This window comes from Cryptomeria japonica, chromosome 6, assembly GCF_030272615.1.
Source record: "Cryptomeria japonica chromosome 6, Sugi_1.0, whole genome shotgun sequence".
Taxonomy (NCBI): Eukaryota; Viridiplantae; Streptophyta; class Pinopsida; order Cupressales; family Cupressaceae; genus Cryptomeria; species Cryptomeria japonica.
The window spans coordinates 232,632,329-232,652,703 of NC_081410.1; the positions used below are offsets into that span (position 1 = coordinate 232,632,329).

At 35.1% G+C, this 20,375-nt stretch overlaps 1 protein-coding gene across 2 annotated transcripts in view; it reads right to left on the bottom strand.

Moving 5' to 3' along the window:
* Positions 1-20,375, bottom strand: part of LOC131071469 (probable thimet oligopeptidase) — a 296,968-nt gene that overhangs the window by 52,840 nt on the left and 223,753 nt on the right. For both annotated transcript variants that reach the window (XM_058007329.2, XM_058007328.2), the window contains exon 13: positions 9,830-9,937. In XM_058007329.2, coding sequence (XP_057863312.2) covers positions 9,830-9,937 — 108 coding nt within the window. The remainder of the gene's footprint in view (positions 1-9,829; positions 9,938-20,375) is intronic.

Consider the following 20,375-nt stretch of genomic DNA (forward strand, 5'->3'; position numbering starts at 1 on the left):
ATGGGTGCAAAAAAGCATTTCTAAGGATCTTCTTAGATCCAAAAGAGGCGAATAAGATTAGGACTAGATTTGGTAGGTTCATCATGGGATGAGATTGTAGTATTTCTGCTCTTCGAGACAAGTACAAGACAAATGCTCAAACATGGTGGTACCTCCATGGAAAAAATTACATGTTCCTCCAACCTCCAGCAATCAAAATTATATCATAGGTAAGCATTTCGTATTTTAAAGTTTTAACATTCTTACTATTCTTTTGTATTTTTAACTTTACAAACTTTCTCTTTAATTTCAATAGGTTGCTAGTTCTTTTGTTGAGTGAAATTGGAGTACATACTCCTTTATTTACTCAATTAAGTGCAATCAATTGGCTGCAAAGAAAGAAAGAGATTTGGATTAGTTCATTCCAATTAATGCCTCCTATTGCATAAGGAGGTTGACTAGAAGGGGCAGAGAAGAAATGGGAAATAGCCCCTAAGTGTGCCAACTTGGATGTATTTGTTTTAGTGCTTGCTAGAGTCAATATAGATGATGACAAGGCTCCTACACATGATGGTAATGAAGCTGGTGGGAGTGGCATTCCAGTTTCTAGTGGCTCAAATTATTTTTACAAACTCACCTAGACTTGGTAAATCGTAAGCTGAGCAAGTCAAAATGAGGCCATAGGATTCCATAAAGAGCATTGCCTCTCAACCTTGCTAGGGGTAGTGCCCCTTGTGGTGGTCTAGGGGCAATGAACCTTGACCCCACTAGGGGTGCTACTCCCAAATCCCTACACTAGATTTAAAAAACAAAAAGATGATTTTTTTTTGGGCCATGTTGGATGGAAGAGCAACATTTTTCTATATTTTCAACTTTATATTTTGGTTTGCTAAGTCGAAACCTATCCTAAGTAATGCTCCTAAGGTTGTAGCAGCATTTGGAGATTTGTTTGAGATACAAGCGCATCACTCCACATTGAGTGAGGTAATGTTAGGCTAAGGGATACAAGCTCCTTTCCACCATAATTCATGACTTCATATTGTGACTTTCTTTTGACACCATGGATATCATAATCCATGAGTTTTATGCCCCTTAAACACTTAACAATATTTAAATATCTAAGGAAGTTGTTTTCAACTACAATTCACTTTTTTGCTCTTGTGATAAATGAATACATGTGTATGTGATCAAAGTAGCACCTATTTGATTAGTTTGTTGTCTTTAAATTTTATTTATTGAAGGGTGCATGATAAGAATTTTAAATCCTTAAAAATCTTTGTATCATGATTTTTTTCAAATTGCCAAGTCTAGACATCGAGTTCAAGTTCGAGTCCAAGTAAAGAATTAGCTTGCCAAGGCTACTTTGAGTCTGAGTCTTGTATTTATGGTTCAAATGAAGTTGAACCATGTAATGTCCCATATACGCAATCTATAAAAAAAAACATATAAACAATGCAATGCAACATTTGTTTGCTATATGAATGATTTATCTAGAGTGTATTTAGCAAATTCTCTTAAGGTTACTTGTAATTAATAAGTCAATCCCATATTTAGTTCCTAATGAGATCAAGAGGACTAGCTGCAATAGAATGCCTGTAGCGCTTGTCAAGCCCAAGGGCAGTACACTCCCCCTTGGCCCAACTGACGGCAGACCTTTAGTCATCCGCAGTGGGTGGCCTACCTGACAAAGGCCTAGTTCCTGCTATCCTTGTTGCTCTATTCTTCATAAATCTCACTGGGTTTGGATATGCAATTGCCTCATTCATCAACATGATAATATTCTTAATCCATTCCGACTAGTTCTTAATTGAATGATGCGTTGTAGGTGTAATTTATTCATTAGTTAATGGAGGTTCATTCATACACATTTTATACCCATATGTGTACACACATATATATATATATCATGTGTTAATATATTATATTGATATCCATTACATTAATTTCCATTTACGTAAAAAATGTATTTTAGCCACATCTAAGTATATGTAATATATTGAATTATCATCTACATAAATTTATGTACCTATGAATTAAATAATTACCTATCTATATGTACGTAACCCCACTGATTTATTAAAACCTTACTGCAGATTAAACAATTGCGGTAAGTGTCTTACCTGCGTCTCCTGCCGCTTCTTTCCTTTATCGCCCTCCTTTCACCCCCCCTTTCCTCCTCACGGTGTGCCTTTTAATATCTGCGGGGGGGAACATGTTGGAGCGGGCCCCTCCAAGAGTCGTGGCCACTGAAGAAAGGGTAAGCGGTGGTGATTGTTGGAGCCACCTCTCCCTGTTTGATCCGCACTCACCCTTGGTGCCTTAGATTATCTTCCACGCATTTAACTTAATGCTTTCATTTTAAAAGTCATTCGCTCTTCCTTAGTGTGGTTAAGGAGAGCATTTAATTGTAGTCATAAATAGTTTATATTGTATATCGGTTTCTATCAATGGTATCGTATTAATACGATATTATTCCAAATAATAATTATAATGTATTTTGACAATTTTATGTTATATTTTATATTTATTTTATATGGTAAGTGTAATATTATATTATATTTTCAATATATCTATTTTATGTTTATTTAATTAATAGTATTTTATGGTAAAACTTCTTTAATAGTTAATATAATATTAATAATTGAAATATGAACATTACATTAAAATAAAAAAATAAGTCATCTCAGATTAGGTTACAATAATGGTAGGAATTAATTACAATCAACGTGGGGTTATGACAGCCCTCCCCACTCAAAATTGCTTGTCCTCAAGCAATCTGGGATTAAGATGATTAATGGTCTCCTCTCTCTCCCATGTGGCATCTTCCCTGGGAAGGTTTTTCCACTTAACTAAGTACTCCATCATAGTCCTCCTTCTTAGTTCTCTTTCTCGCTTGTCAAAGATGAGTTCGGGTTCTAAAATCAACTTCCCTTCGTTATCAATTGGGGGTAACTCGGTGCAAGGGGAAGTGTGTAGCCCCAAAACCTTTTTCAGCTGGGATACATGAAATACATTGTGTATTTTACTGTGATCGGGCAGATCCAATTCATAAGCCACTTCGCCTATCCTTCTCAAAATTTTATAAGGACCATAGAATCGTGGTTTCAATTTCTTAGCTCCACTGATTTTAATGGATGACTGCTTATAAGGTTGAAGCCTTAAAAATACCAAGTCTCCTACTTCAAAAGATCTTTCAATTCTTTTTTTGTCCGCATACAGTTTTTGCTGATTCTGTGCTTGGTGAAGATTATCTTTAAGGGCATTCATGATATCCGTATTTTGCTGGAGGAAATCCTTTGCGCCTGGTACATGGCTTTCTGAGTGGATGAGATCCCTGAAGGATGTTGCTTCATACCCGTAGAGAGCCTTAAAAGGGCTCATCCTAATCGACATATGATGGGTTGTGTTATAACAATACTCCCCAAGATGAAGCCATTTTATCCAAGCATTTTGCTGACTGGAAACATAATTTCTTAGATAACCTTCTATCCATTTATTGACAATTTCAGTCCGTCCGTCCGTCTGTGGATGATAACGGGTACTTGGCGTTAACTCTGTTCCTGCTAGTTTGAATAGTTCTTGCCAAAATATGTTAAGGAATCGTCTATCTCTGTCAGTCACAATATTCTTGGGTAAGCCGTGTAGCTTGAAGATTTCTTTAAAGAAGACGTCGGCCACTTGTGAGGCTTCGAAACTTGAAGGAATGGCCATAAAATGTGCATATTTCGTTAACCTGTCCACTACTACAAAAATGCAATCTTTATTCTGTACCTTTGGAAGTCCTGTTATGAAGTCCATGGATATACTCTCCAATTTTTGATTTGGGATGGGTAGTGGTTGGAGTAATCTTGAAGGGAAAGTGTGTTCTTCTTTATTTCTTTGACACACCATGCACTCTTGAGTGTGCCTCAATACATCTTCCTTCAGCCCCTTCCATGAAAATCTTTCTCTGATCTGCTTGTAGGTCTTATAATATCCTTGATGACCCGCTAAAGGAAGGTCGTGATAAGTCTTCGTAATGTCTACTTTCATTTTTGATTCGGATGGAATATAGATTCTGTTTTTGTAGAAGATGAGGTCATCAATTACCCGGTAATTTCCATCTGTTTCTTTCGCATCTAGAATGTTGCTAGAGAATTTGTCTTTGGCATATTCGGTACTTAGAGCTGCCTTCCAATCTGTAGATAGGGCTGATAAAGACCCCAAGTAGGGCCTTCTTGAGAGGGCATCTGCTACAACATTATACTTCCCTTTCATATATTCTATGTCGAAGTTGTATGCCTAAAGTTTACTCACCCATTTTTGTTGTCTATCATTCAAATCTTTTTGATTTAGAAAGAACTTCAAGCTGTTATGATCAGTTTTAACTATAAACTTCCCATAGATCAGGTATTGCCTGAATTTCTCTAATGCATGTATAATAGCTAGCATTTCTTTATCATAAACTGAATAGGCCCTTTCTGTGTCTCTAAGTTTCCTGCGTTCAAAAGCGATGGGATGTTTCTTTTGCATTAAGACAGCTCCGATGCCTTCTCCTGAGGCATCACAATAAAGCTCAAAAGGTGCTGAGAAGTCTGGTATTGCTAAGACGGGGCAAGAACTCATCACCTCTTTAAGCTTTTCAAATGTGGATTGGGCTTCATCTAACCATAAAAATGCTCCTTTCTTAGTTAAATTGGTTAAGGGAGAAGTTAACTTCAAAAATCCTTTAACAAATCTTCTATAATAACTGCATAAACCTAGGAAACCTCTGAGATGAGTGAGGGTTCGGGGCTTTGGCCAGTTTTTGATGGCTTCAATCTTTTCTTCATCTACCTTAACTCCATGGTTACTGATTTTATGACCAAGATACAAAATCTCTTCCATTCCAAACTCACATTTTGACATTTTGGCAAAAAGAGAGTGTTGTTCGAGTAGGCCCAATATTTCATCTATATGTCTCAAGTGTGCTTCCCAAGTTTTGCTGTAAATCAATATATCATCAAAAAATACTAACAGGAACTTCCTTAACTGTCCCCTGAAAATGTGGTTCATGCATGATTGGAAGGTGGCAGGGGCATTTGTCAGGCCAAATGGAAGGACCAAAAATTCAAAGTGGCCATAATGGCATCGGAAAGTTGTTTTGGGAACATCTTCCTTCCTCAATCTTATTTGGTGGTACCCTGATCTCAAATCTATTTTTGAGAAGTATACTGCTCCATGTAACTCATCTATAAGTTCATCCACCCTAGGGATGGGGTATCGGTTTTTTATAGTCTTCTTATTGAGTGCTCTATAATCAATGCACATCCGCATGGTTCCATCCTTCTTTTTTACCAATGCAACGAAGGAGGTGAAAGGGCTGGAGCTAGGTTGAATGTGCCCCATTTCTAGAAGCTCTTTGATAGCTCTCTCAATTTCTTCCTTATAGCCCCTTGGATGGCGGTAAGGGGTGGAGATTACTGGTTTTGCACCTTCTTCAAGTTCAATAGTGTGTTCAAAACCTCTTTTGGGTGGCAGTCCTTTGGAATGTCTTCAAACACCCGTTTATGCTTTCTAATAATGGGTTTAATATCAATATGAATGGCTTCCCCTTGGGCTGAATTTTGGTCTAGTACCATGCATTGGGCAGCCCACTCTCCTTGACTACGTCTAAAAATCCTTTCCATTCTTTTGGAGGTGACCATTTTGGTTGTGCCATCATGCAACCCTTTGATTAGTACTTCCTGCCCATTTTGAGTGAAACATAATTCCAATTTGGGGTGATTGAGGTAGAATCTTCCCAAGGAATGTATCCAAGGAATTCCTAGGATTACATCTGAATCCCCTAAATCGACCACATAGAAATCTTCTTTGGTAGGGTGTTTCCCTAATGTTATGCTTAATTGAAGGATTTTTTTGTTACATGAGGAAGTGGATCCATCGGCAAGGGCCACTTGGAACCCCTTAAACTCTTGTGTTGTCAGTTTCAACCTCTTAACCAAGCTTTTACCAATAAAGTTGTGGGTAGCCCCGCTATCTAGTAGTGCAATTACTCTCTGCCCTTTGACCACACTTTTGATTCTAAAGGGATGGTGTTTTGAGGCTACGGAAATTGCTGCTAATGATACTTGCACGTCTTCGGTAAGTTTTTTCTTTTTGCTTGGGGGTTCATTGAGTTCTTCTTCTTCATCGCTAGATAAGGCTTCCAAGTTGTGTGCTTGGCTCTTCCTCCCACATATGTGACCCGGTTGCCACTTTTCTTTGCACTTAAAACACAGATTTTTTCTTCTAAGCATATCTCTTTCATTTCCCTCTTTGCAAACGTGGCCCCATTCCCATTTCTCATGACAATGGTAACATACATTCTTTCTCTTAAGTTCTTCTTTTTCTTTTGAGGTGTTTCCCTTTCTAGGCTATTCTTTAGTATGTGTATTTTTAGTGAATGTTTTGGATGGTTTCTCCCAAGTTGAAGTGTCTTCTAGGCCCAAAGCTTTACCTATGTCATCGTACAGGGTAGGGGGTTTCAATGCTCTCATCAATCCTTTAATGGAGTCTTTGAGTCCCTCCACAAAAAGATAGGTGAGCCTGTCCTCATCTACTCCTGAGACCCTTACGGAAATTTTTTGAAATTCAGTAATGTATTCTTCCACTGTTCCCTTTTGTCTTAAGAGAGTCAATTCTTTGAAATCTTTTTGTGGGTGTTTCCTCTCAAATCTCTTAATGAGCTTCTGAGTGAACTCGTCATATGTTGTTATACCATCATGACCTTGTGTGAGGGTGCCATGATACCACCATTCATGGGCTAAACCTTCTAGGTGTAAAATGGCAAATTGGACTGCATCGTCTTCTGTCATGGGGCTGAGATTTAAATATGTATTAAGTTTTTGGATCCATGCTTGAGCTGATATTTTCCCTGAGCCACCAAAGTTAGGTAGTGACAGTTTATTAACTTTATGTTTTAGATCCCTGCTGATTGGTTTCCTCTTAGGGGTCTCATTTTTCTTTGCTTCACAAAATTCCCTAAAAGATATAACCTCTCTTACTCCTGGCTCTAATCTAGCATAGGCCACGGCCATTTCTTCTGTGTTATTCATGGAGGAGTTAGTGTTTGTTTCTTCCCTTTTGTTTCCCTCTCTAGGTAGGAAATTGGGTTTTTGGATCCTTGAGCTAGAGGATGTATTATGAGTGTTTTCAGAATGATTAGAGTTTTCTTCTCTGCCATTGGAATGATTCCTAAGAGTATTCATGGTGGTATTCATATCTTGTAAGGCTTGAAGCAAAGCTTGGCTTGTTTTTTCATTTTGCTCTATCAAAGCTTGAGTTTTTCTATCATTGTTTTCCATAAATGTTCTAAGTTCATTTTCCAATGGCTCACCCATGTGGTTACTATTTCCCCTAGTTCTCCTTTGATAAGTTTGCATTAACAACCCTTAACAGGATGGCAGAATCAGGCTCTAATACCAATTTGTAATGTCCCAAATTCGCAATCTATAAAAAAAACATATAAACAATGCAATTCAACATTTGTTTGCTATATGAATGATTTATCTAGAGTGTATTTAGCAAATTCTCTTAAGGTTACTTGTAATCAATAAGTCAATCCCATATTTAGTTCCTAATGAGATCAAGAGGACTAGCTGCAATAGAATGCCCGTAGCGCTTGTCAGGCCCAAGGGCGGTACACTCCCCCTTGGCCCAACTGATGGCAGACCTTTAGTCATCCGCAGTGGGTGGCCTACCTGACAGAGGCCTAGTTCCTGCTATCCTTGTTGCTCTATTCTTCATAAATCTCACTGGGTTTGGATATGCAATTGCCTCATTCATCAACATGATAATATTCTTAATCCATTCCGACTAGTTCTTAATTGAATGATGCGTTGTAGGTGTAATTTATTCATTAGTTAATGGAGGTTCATTCATACACATTTTATACCCATATGTGTACACACATATATATATATATCATGTGTTAATATATTATATTGATATCCATTACATTAATTTCCATTTAAGTAAAAAATGTATTATAGCCACATCTAAGTATATGTAATATATTGAATTAACATCTACATAAATTTTATGTACCTATGAATTAAATAATTACCTATCTATATGTATGTAACCCCACTGATTTATGAAAACCTTACTGCAGATTAAACAACTGCGGTAAGTGTCTTACCTGCATCTCCCGCCGCTTCTTTCCTTTATCGCCCTCCTTTCACCCCCCCTTTCCTCCTCACGGTGTGCCTTTTAATATCTGCGGGGGGGGACATGTTGGAGCGGGCCCCTCCAAGAGTCGTGGCCGCTGAAGAAAGGGTAAGCAGTGGTGATTGTTGGAGCCACCGCTCCCTGTTTGATTCACACTCACCCTTGGTGCCTTAGATTATCTTCCACGCATTTAACTTAATGCTTTCGTTTTAAAAGTCATTCGCTCTTCCTTGGTGTGGTTAAGGAGAGCGTTTAATTGTAGTCATAAATAGTTTATATTGTATATTGGTTTCTATCAATGGTATCGTATTAATACGATATTATTCCAAATAATAATTATAATGTATTTTGACAATTTTATGTTATATTTTATATTTATTTTATATGGTAAGTGTAATATTATATTATATTTTCAATATATCTATTTTCATTTTATGGTAAAACTTCTTTAATAGTTAATATAATATTAATAATTGAAATATGAACGTTACATTAAAATAAAACAATAAGTCATCTCAGATTAGGTTACAATAATGGTAGGAATTAATTACAATCAACGTGGGGTTATGACAAACCAAGTCACACACACACACACACACCTAAAATTGGTCTTAAATTAAATAAATATTTATTATTATTTAGTCATTTTATTTTAATGTTTTATGTTAATTAAATAAATTTATCTAGCCCCTTTCCTCTATTAATTATCTAAATATTTTTATTTATTTAATTAATTCATTTACCATTTTCTTCTATAATCCTAGCTCTCCAACTTGTTCACATGGGTCATAATCTAAAATCATAGGCATGTAACAAGTGTCAATTGTCTCTTCATTCACTTCCTACTTTCTCCAAAGTCAACCCACTACTTAATCATATCCCTCCATTTCAAATTAACCTCTTAATCCTATTCACTCTTACCTACCACCTTTCCATCTCTTAATCTTCTCCCTTCATCTTTACCTACTCTCAATCCTATTGATTCTTTTCTAACTATGTGATCAAGGCCTTTCATAATTCAACCTCTTAATCTAAACCCTTCATTTTAAGGATGATCTCTATAAAAGAGGCTTCCTCCCCTTATTCTCCATCATCAACATAATCCTTATCATACTTACATAATGCCAAAATCATTCTAAAAAATACATCATCACAACCACATCCATTCATCTTTGAGCTCTTGTGCAAGTGCATACAAATTTAAGAGCAAACACTATTAAAGCAAGATCATGGAGTATAGGAGAACAATGGAGACAAGCCTCTCTTGCATGTGAAGGTATAGTTGTGTTTATTTCATTTCATTTTCATGCATTTGTAGTTTCTCTATTGATTGTTTGTTGAATTAGTTTGCAGATCTAGGGTCAGTGGTTCGCTTAGTCAGGGTTTACAAAATACATTAAAATTCAGCACACATACATACATACATATATATACCCAAGGGAAAAAAATGTTAAATTGATGTACCCAAACCTAAGCCTATTCATGTACCCACACTAGAAACTTAGTTTATTTATACAACACCCTTTCCACTCAACTTCTAATATTTATTAAGGAAAAAAACATTTTTCTTTTATCTAATTAAATAGTTTATATCTGTCTTACAAATTACAGTCAAAGATTTAGAATGATAACATGTCAAGAAACTCAAGATCAAAACTGTAGAAAGGAGAGTGAATATTACCACATGGCCAAACTCATGAAAATATGTAACTACTTCAGAAAATCGTAGAAATGAAGGGTTGTCTTGTTCAGACTTAGAAAAGTTTGCAATTATTGCAGCTACTGGTAACTGCATTCATCCAACAAACAAGATTGGTAGATTATTAGTATATAACCTACACATTCAAAAACAATATCAGAAAGCACATCAAGAAAAATCTTTAAGACTATTACTAAAGCTCAATGTGACTTTATAATAATATTAACATAAAACTAGCTTAGTTTAACAGATAGCTAAAAAATGGGACATGAAAATAAATATTTTTTGAATGTTTAACATGAAGGGATGAAAAATGGGAACTGCAAGACATTGAATATGCCACTACAGATAGTTTCCAAATGGGAGCTTAAAAATAGATTTTTGTAAAGATTATTATCGCACTGTCATACACATCTTTTCACTAATATCCAATGGTGCCTCCATTGCAGGCTAAGAATTACAAGCCCAAGTCAAATTATATAGCCCCTACAACTGCTGGAAGAACATCAATTCTACAGCAAAGCCAAACAACTTGTACAACTTGTAATTTTAATAATACCAAATTCCAGGAAGAAGTCAATCTAGAACTATGTCTGCATTACATTTCCAATATAATGAATAATTTGGATAGTTTCACTGCATTTCAAACTTGAATTTTTTCTTTGGAAAAGCAGATGAGCGGATATTGATTTCCTTACCTAGTAAAACCTTGATAGCACACTTTGTAGATGTTGGGTATACAATGATGTAACAATATCCTTAAAAGGTTAGAATAGATCTATCTTTTCATTGAAGAGGAATGCCACCTAAATTACCACTTTCTAGACATTATTCTTTCTGAAAAATCATAAAAGCAGTTACTGACACCGATAACACAAAACTGATCAATAACATTTGTTAGTTTATAAATCCAAAATGTAGGTTAAATGTTAATTAATGTTAGTTTCTGGGCTTAGGGGTTAGTAATAAATATAATTTTGTAAGAGGCATGCATCTCTTTGAGACGCTCCTTCAAATAATTAAATTATAAGTTTACTAATCGATCTTGATTCTTATGTGATATAGTAGCTAGTAGTTGACTTGGTAATTAGAGAGGCTATGCTCTTCCTAAAGTGAAATTATTTATTAGAAGTTGTCAGGGCTTCTACCCTCTCCTATTTTTGTATATGAGCTTCATGTATACATTCTCTTTGATCATTTTTCTACGTCTAAATTTCTTTAAAGGTAAATGTTCTCCACCAGTCCTAATTGAGGCAAGATGGTAACTGGGATGTTTGGTGCAATTCTACAAATGCTCAATCCTACAGGTACAAGGACTAGAGGACAATGACATGTGAGATAGAGTCAAACTGTACCAGTAAAACAGAGGTTATGAAGTCTATACAAGACCATCCAAAAAGTTGTCCAATTCGTATAAATCTCAAGTTCTAAAAGTGCAAAACATGAGTTCTTTTTAACCAGTTTGGAGGCTTTATTTTCTGCCTGAAAAATGAATTTTTTCTACATTAAGTAATGCTTTATACTCCAATTTTGACACATAATCATATTTTCTATGAAATCAACATATTTGGAATGTAGATCGAGCCTGCTTTCTACTGAATACCTGCATGAGAGCTTTCCTACCATCAAAGAGAAATAACTTTAAGTTTGACAAGCAGGACAGAATCCTGGTTTTGGTGAAGGGTAAAATCAGTGTAAACCAAGTGGCAAACTAAATTGTGTCATAACTTTGTGACTTTGTAGCAAAATTTGTCATATAATCATTTTTGAAGGTATAGGTGTCATTTCAAACACTTCGGTGATGTCTTTTTTGTCAATTTTAGACACACTCATGTCATTTTCACTACATTCTAGCAATATCACAGTAAATGGGTTTTGTTTTTTGGTGTTTTGTCCAGAGCTAACTAGTACTAGTACTAGTTTCATATTCTGCAGAAGCATCCATTATGTGTTATTGATTAAGTATCTGTCTAGTTTTGTCAATAGTACCATCAAGCATACAGCATAAAAGAGATGGTTGACAAGATAGAAAGGATCCAATGACGCAAATTGTAATAAACTAGCTAGAAGGATGCTTGCTTGCACAGATGTGCTGATTTTCTAGATCTGCCTTTGTCTAATCTAGTTGTGAACTTGTGACCACTGGTAACGACCAAAAGCTTCTGGATAACAAGCTCATATCAAAATAACAGTGGTTGTCATCTTGCATCCACATGAACAATATTGTGTAGAGATAAATGGAGTAGTTTTAATGGATTTAACTATAGGCCCAAAGCCGAAGGGAGTGAATGAATGTTTTTAAATTAGCGCAATGGTGGTAGAAGAGGAAAAAGTGTAAATGTTGTGTAAACTAGCAAACAAAAAATGTATATAATGAGGTTCAAGAGTGTAGGAGGCAAAAGTGAGTCACTATATGTTAGCGGGAGGAAGGAATGGTATAGAGAGAACATATCAAGTGGCAAGGGGAACATTGGGGGTGACATGGAGAATTTTCTGACTAGAGAGCTTAAGATAAATGGAGTTAAGGTTGAAGGTAGGCGAGGGATAAGGTTAGAGAGAGGGGTGATAGTATGGGGAAAGAAGCTAAAGACATAGGTGTTGAGATGGAGGTGCATATATAAAAAAGTCACTGAGAAAGAAATTCTAGTGATGGTGAAAAAAAGAAAAGGTTTACTTTCCAGGGATCCACTTATATAGAGTGTATAAAAACACTTGATTTAAACTACTAGAGGCATACTTATCTTTACTCATGATAAACATGATTAGAGGAATGCTGCTCTACAATTGTGGTTAACTCCAACGAGACCTAAAGTTTAACTTTGTCTAGAAGAGAGTCCATATAGCCAAGTGATGTTATCATCATACTCCTTCACCAAGTCAAAAGTAGTGTTAGCTAGGCTACATGCCACATTGTTGTGTTTGTGAGGTATGTCTTGGAGTACTAAAGATAATTTGTGGTGTATATGGTAAATGATTGGACCTAATTACCAATTAGTTATAGAGTTAAGCATCTCTAGACTTTCAAGTTGTCCTTTGAATTTGTTCAATATGAGAGTGCCTTCTTATAAGAGCAACTAGGAAGCCTAAAGGTCAATGTTAAAGTGAAATCATGAGAACAACACAATGATCTTAAGCATACTTATTTGTGCCGATTCATATATGTTGACTGTAACCCGGAAGCATTTTCACCTCCAAGTTACATAGAATGCCACCCATGCCAATTTTTCCCTGACTACCTCTTTAAGTACCATCAAGTTCAAGCAGAAGGATTTAGGTGTGCAAGATGGCTCAGTAAATAAATTGTTAAGAGTTATCCAATTTGTTGCATATTTAAATGAGATATTCAATTCATGGGCTTGGGCAATGTCTTCCAGATACGAACTAAAGATTCTTTCTGTGTCCTTTTTGGAATAAATGAGGCCAATTTCTCTTATTTCCCCTTTAATTTTTTCATGGTAGATTAAGAGCATTCCTTTTTGAACCTTCAAATCTCCTATTATTGCGTCCTTTCCAGACTTTCCACATGTTGAGGCCCTATCAGCTTGAGAATAAGGTGGAAGAAAGGCAGGTGAGAATACTAAGTCACCGCATTCACGAAATTTCCGGCTTTAGATTCGAAATTCGGCGAACTTAAAAAAAAATAAAAAATTCAATAAATTCACCAAAAAGCTTGTACGACAAGAAAATGATGCCCCAACATCGCCAAAAGAGGGCATCAATCTATTGAAGGTTTCTTCCTGAAGGCTACGGCATTTCACAAAGGTTTGGAATCGTTTATGAAAGATCTGAGTTGCGATATGTAATCTGCTTTATTGATTTTGTGATCATGTTCTAGGCGACTGTAGAAGGTCTCATGACGTTTCATGGCTCTGTTGGAGACTGCTAAATGCAGCTGAAGATTGGAGCGCCACATCTGCCGTCTCGAGACTGCCCGTATCTACCGTAGTTTTAGTTTTTTGGGTTTAGGTTTTTCTTTTATAAAAACATTAATACTTAGTATATTTAAATTTATTATTATTTTATAATTTTTCTTTATCTGTCATGCTTTTAGTTTTTAAGTTTTACTTTTATTAAAACATTAATATGTAATATATTTAAATCTATTAATCGTTTATCTTATTTTTTAAATTTTAAATGTTCAAATTTATATGTGAAATATTTATGTTTATTATCATCTTAATCTATTTATTAATTATTTCTTATGATTTATATTATAAATGTGCATTTTTTTATAATGATTTTAAATCTATTTTGCAATGGTAAATTATTTTGATAATTTATTGGATATATTACTTTATTTAAAAAAATAAAAATTATACAAGGTGAATTTAATGCCGATTTTTTTTTCGAATTTTTTGCCCTTGCTGAACTTCATTCGAATTTCATAGTTGTCGAACTCGAACTCGAATTCGAATGCGGTGACTTAGTGAGAATATATGATACAGCTAAACATTTGTTTGATTATACTGGCAGAAATGGGAGGTTTTGTTTTAAAAGCTGCAGCTATGAGATTCCAGATATGGGCAGCGTACTCAGATTAGATAACAAAGTGAGAAGCTGATTCAAAATAATGTTTGCACTTAGTCCATCTAAAAGGTCATTGGAGGAATTTCCTCTCACAGTATCAATTACAAGGATCTTGTGACCATGTAGCCACTCAAATGTTTTCATTTTGCGTCAGATTGTTTTATTTCAAATATTACTCATCTGCCCCAGATGAGAAATTGTTGGGTTGCCCAAAAGAGTGCAATAGATACAGGAAGATTTCCTTGAAAAGGTGATTTCTCTCTGCATTTCATCACGGCAACTTGCTCATATGATGTGTGTTTTGGGGTTTTATGTACTTCTAAATTAAAAATACAAAAGGAAGAAAAAGAAGCAAACTGAAGAAAGGGAAATGATGGATGGGAAACCTTCAATGGAGTAAATGCAAAGAGCTACATAAGATTCTTGGGAAATTGAAGCCAATATTTTTTTGAATCTCTACAAATGCAAATGGAAATTGCTGGTTTGTACAGATGCAATGGAAATAAAAAATCCGCAAGGAGTGCAAAGTCTCCTCCATTTTTAACTGTATGCAGATGATACAAAGCTTACCATTCAAATCCAGAAGAAGAAAATCAACCAAGATATGCATAAACTGCAAACAACAAAAATCAGACATGAACATAATATATCCTCATCTACAAACATCATGGAAGATATTACAAAGAAAGATACATGACATGTGTTGCTGATTGATGTTTCATTCCTATATATTTGCATCTCACTTCAATCATACAAAGTTAAAAAAAAGTCAAAGTACAACATTCAAAGTTGCATCCCTCTTTCAAGGAAGCAAAGAGATGCATCCTAGTACATTGAGAACGCTACTTTTACTACATTCACTACTTGAATGATAAGATAATGACCTCCAGCCCTAAATCCAACTCAACCTCTAGCCACCTTTTAACCTAATCAAGCAACTATTTCTGTTAGTCTCCAACACATTCAACGCTTTCAGCATTAAGAAAACATTTACATTTTCAAATGATCCGCTATGCAAAAATTGAATAGACAAGGTACCCCTAATGCCCACTTAAACATTTTAAATTGCATAATTAACTTTGCACCAGAGTTTCGAGACTCGCCTAGACTTGCCAAGTCTTGGCGAGTCCCAAGCCGGGTGACCCTAGGCAGAGTCCCACGGGCTCAGACTCGGGCTCGTCTTAGTCCAGTGACTTGAGGACTTGGTGAGCCTTGATGTCAAAACTCGGATGGCGTTCAGCGTGTTAAAATATAAAAAAAGTTCATTTCACTTGTTTTTATTCTTGACTTATATTGCCTCCACAACCCTAAAAGTGAGTTCGTTTCATTGTATTGGCAAAATAGAAACAGAAGAGTGAGTTGTGAGGAAAAAAAATAGTGCATTGTAGGGCAACAAGCAAGGAGGAACACAAAAAATCCATCAATAAATCGCATTGGGGCAGCATAATACTCACATTTGGCACATTAAGAGTTCCATACAAAGGATTGGAAAGAGGTTGCATTTCATTTCAACTTAGTTCTAAGAGGTAAGACTGAATTGTTTTTTTTTTGTGTTTTCTAAGCAGACATTACATTGTTTTCTTTCGACATTTCTATTCATTTCCTTTCAAAGAAAGAGAAAATCCTACGATGTACATTGCTTTTTTTTTTAACATTTTTGTTACATTTTTTTTTTTTGTATTAGTTGATAAATGACAATGCAAAAATGTTCATTTTTTTGTAATTATATCTCAATTGCAGCAGCCTTCAACTTTTAAAAATTATATTTTTCACAGAGTTTAGCCATAGAAAAGATCCATCTTGGAAACATGCTGAAATTTTTCTCGGGCAAAAAAAAGGAGAGACCATATGTAAATATTGCAAAACACTTTTTCATGGAGGCATAAATAGATGGAAATATCACCTTGCCGACATACGCAGCCATGATGCTGACCTAGGTTGCCGGTTCGGGTTTGAAGAACCCGGTACACTGGTACGGCAAAATTTTGAAAAGGGGTTTGGGTTCGTTTGGATTCATTAGTACAAAAACATGTAAATTTTATATATATATATATATATTTTGATATTTGTGAAGCCTATAAGCATGACTTAAAATATGCATGTCACATAGCATCATATAAACAACAAAACAAACATAAACTTGTAATCATAGCATCATGATCATACCATAATTGATAATAGCATCATATACATCAAGTTTAATATCAAAATGACAAAATATTCAAGTATCATTGTTTCAACTTTCAACAATATAAACTTAAAGTTTAATCATCAAATGGATCATCTAATTCTTCATCCTCCTCCTCCTCCTCCTCCTCATTGACATTGACATTACATGAGCCAATGCCACTTGCACTTGCACTATAAGTTGGCTCAATTTCCGAGTCTAAAAATGCATTTCCTGGTTAACACATGGGAATAGACTTATAATTTCAATTGCTTCGCCTAACACCCTATAAACGGGAAAAGATGCGTTTTAAGATTTAATCATTTTAATCAACTTTGCACAAACAAATCTATCCCATTTTGCATATACTTCAAACGATTTTAAGAGAGACAAAGCAAACTTACCTGGCGAAATGAATGGTGTGAATCCGCACAACTTGGTTTACAAGAATGATTTCCTTTGGATTTGAAAAATGCCTCTCTAATGCCCAACGCTTTGTAAGGACAAACTCACCATTTGCAAATTTGGGAATGAGAGAGTTCTTGATTGGAATTCGGCGACTTCACTTCTGCTGCAAGCTCTTTCTTTGTAATTTAGTGGTAAACTTCAGGGTTATTGCAATATTTTTAAACTCTTACCTCGCGTTTTCTCTCCTAATGGCATCAAACTTGGGTGTTTTGAATGGGTTTATGGCGTTTTCTGCACTTCGCAAGGTTTTACCCTAATGCGATTTTCGGAGAATGGGTTTTGAAAGCTTTGCAAGGATTAATAAACTTCGTGCGAACTTAACCCTATGCAAACTTCGGCGACTTTGGAGAGTTTGCAAAGTTTGAAAAACTCTTACTGCACGATTTACCTCATAGTGCGAACCTCAGCATTTGGAGTTTCTTTTATCCCTCTCAAAAAATCGCGATTTCCATATGGAATGCAAATTTCGGAGTTCGGGGAGCTTTTGCAAGTTTTCACTTCTTGTATTTTATCCAATGCTGGCGAATTTTGGGGATTTCACCCATTTTGCCAATTCTTAGAAACTCATGAAATTTCTCCCCCTTAGTGCGAATTTCAAGATTTGAAGGAGTTTTGTCAACTTTGACATTTTGCATCCTTTTATCTCTCCTATATCTTTTGGCGAGAATCGGCACTTGTCATGTCCCCTCCTTGATCGATATATATATATTCTAAACGAGGCAGTAATTATTATGATTAATATAATAATTATCGACAAGTAATTATTTGAAAATTTATTAAATGTTATTATTTAATATTTATTAAAATTTATCATTAATAATATTTTCAATATTTATTAATTAAAGTTTATATATAAAAATATATAAACACATATATATGGATATGAGCACATGCATATATCCACATACAAAATAGAGAGGCAGTGATAAGTAATTAAAGAATCGCTAAATAAGAATTTACCGGTAGTGAATTTGCTAGCAATGAATTTACTAATAAAGTATCACTAATGAATACCGATTGGATCATTGGCAAATAAACACGATTCACTAATTGTTTACAAGTTAAAGGAGGGTGCGCTTACTAAAAGACAGGAGACGTGACCCCTCCCAAACAACCGTTCCATCCAAGGATGGGGATATATTAAGACCCACCCTCATTCGTCAAATAAAGGGGGAAGGAAAAAGGTATCATCTGCAGCACCAATCAGAGCAGATCAGAACTGTTATTAAGTAACCAGCAGTAACATCCATGTTCTGGGTGGTATGCTTAATATATGTAGCTCGATAATGTTGTAGGCAGAATTTAATAATAATCATATTAGCATAACTCTACAACAATATGCATAATAGTAATACTAATATAAAGGCATTCACATAATGTGGCAGACCAGATCTGACGCATGTCAGATTTGTCTACCATCACAACCATCAGGTAGAATAAAGGATCAATGCTTTGGTAAATGGCAGTACTAGTCATTTATATTATAGGAAATATAATTGATTTATATATATATATTCAAATAGTATTAAACCATATGTTTTACTGCAGAGTAGTTCATTATAAAATATTATATATATATAGAATAATTAATTTAAATGAATATAGTTAATAAATATTTTAATATATATATTAACGAATATTAATAATGAATATTTTTAATATATATATTAATGAATATTTTAATGCATATATTAATGAATATTAATAATGAATATTTTAATACATATGTTGATGAATATAAGTAATGAACATTTTTAATACATATGTTAATGAATGGTTCTTAGATGTTAATGAATACATATCAATGAATAGTTAGGAATATACATTAATAAATAAATTTGAATTTTGGGCTAATGGATATTTTCTGAATATATGTTAGGGAATACATGTTAAATTAGGAATATGTAAATATGGATTATGGAATGAAAAATAGTAATAAAATGCAAAAAAGTATTATAAATGTGATTACATGTTGGAGGCTATAGGGAGGAAACTCTCTTAGTCTAAGGGAGGGATTATGATAATCCCTAGGGCAGTATATATACTGAATATCTATATGCATATATATGGCTTGGTTGACTAAGTTCATCCAAGAAGAGATGGATCTGGCCAGTTCCCTCTGAGGACTTGGATGGCTTGGGTGTAAGAGGTTACATCCAAGACAGGGATCGAATTAACCTTCGATTTCCTAGATGGCTTGGGTGTAAGAGGTTACATCCAAGACAAGAATCGAATTAACCCTCGATTTCCTGGATGGCTTGGGTGTAAGAAGTTACATCCAAGACAGGAATCCAATTAACCTTCGATTTCCTGGATGGCTTGGGTGTAAGAGGTTACATCCAAGACAGGAATTGAATTAACCTTTGATTTCCTGGATGGCTTGGGTGTAAGAAATTACATCCAAGACAGGAATCGAATTCACCTTCGATTTCCTTGATGGCTTGGAACCAAGATAGGTTCCAAGAAGGCGAGCTTCACAACCGCCTAAGGACATATCTCCGTATGGCATTTGTATCCTTTTTTTAGATAAGAATTGTGATTAGTGTTAATTAAGTATTTTAAAGTTAAATTGCAAGTTAGATTAGTTATATATGTATATTTGTTGTATTTCTAACAATCTGTTTTGCAGGACAGTGATCCCTAACTAGTAGGGACATTACAACACATTGGGTCTTTATGCAACCTTCAAACGCTTTATCTTTTACTTGGGGGATTTTGCCAGTTTCTATCATTCCAAGCCTATCTCAGGCAATTTCACAAGTTTAAACGATCTCTTGGAATTTTAAATGCCCTAAGGTTAAACTGATCCTGCACAATCACAGGCTTCCGCTCATGACATCACCATCTCACAGACAGATTACGGGCACACTCAAAAGGACGCAAGACACCCCGCACAGAACACAACAAGGCAAAGGCGAAAAGACCAAAAAAAGAAGAGGTGGACCCTGGAGCGTGTGCAACGCACAACAAGTAGTAATTAAAAAGCAATGCTCAACAATCAAGAAGCAGAGAGAAGTTACCATTCAACACCAACAAAAATCAATATCTAGAGGCTAATGACTAACTTCTAGATATTTGTAATTAGAAGCATTAGTTGGCAATATAGGGTGAAAAGAAGGGACAAATCATGACTCATTTACCAGACAAAGTATTTGATGAGTCTAAATAATTTAAGATAACTTCTTCACAACACCAAAAAGAAGATTTTAAATATTTCATCATATTTTAAGCTGAACATAAGATTTTCTTGCTCGGATATATATCTCTAACAGCCAATTACAAAGGATTGAAATATTTCTGGAAACATTCAACAAAGAAAAATTAACACAGTTCCAATTCTGCAGCTTGTTATTCTGCATTGTTCAA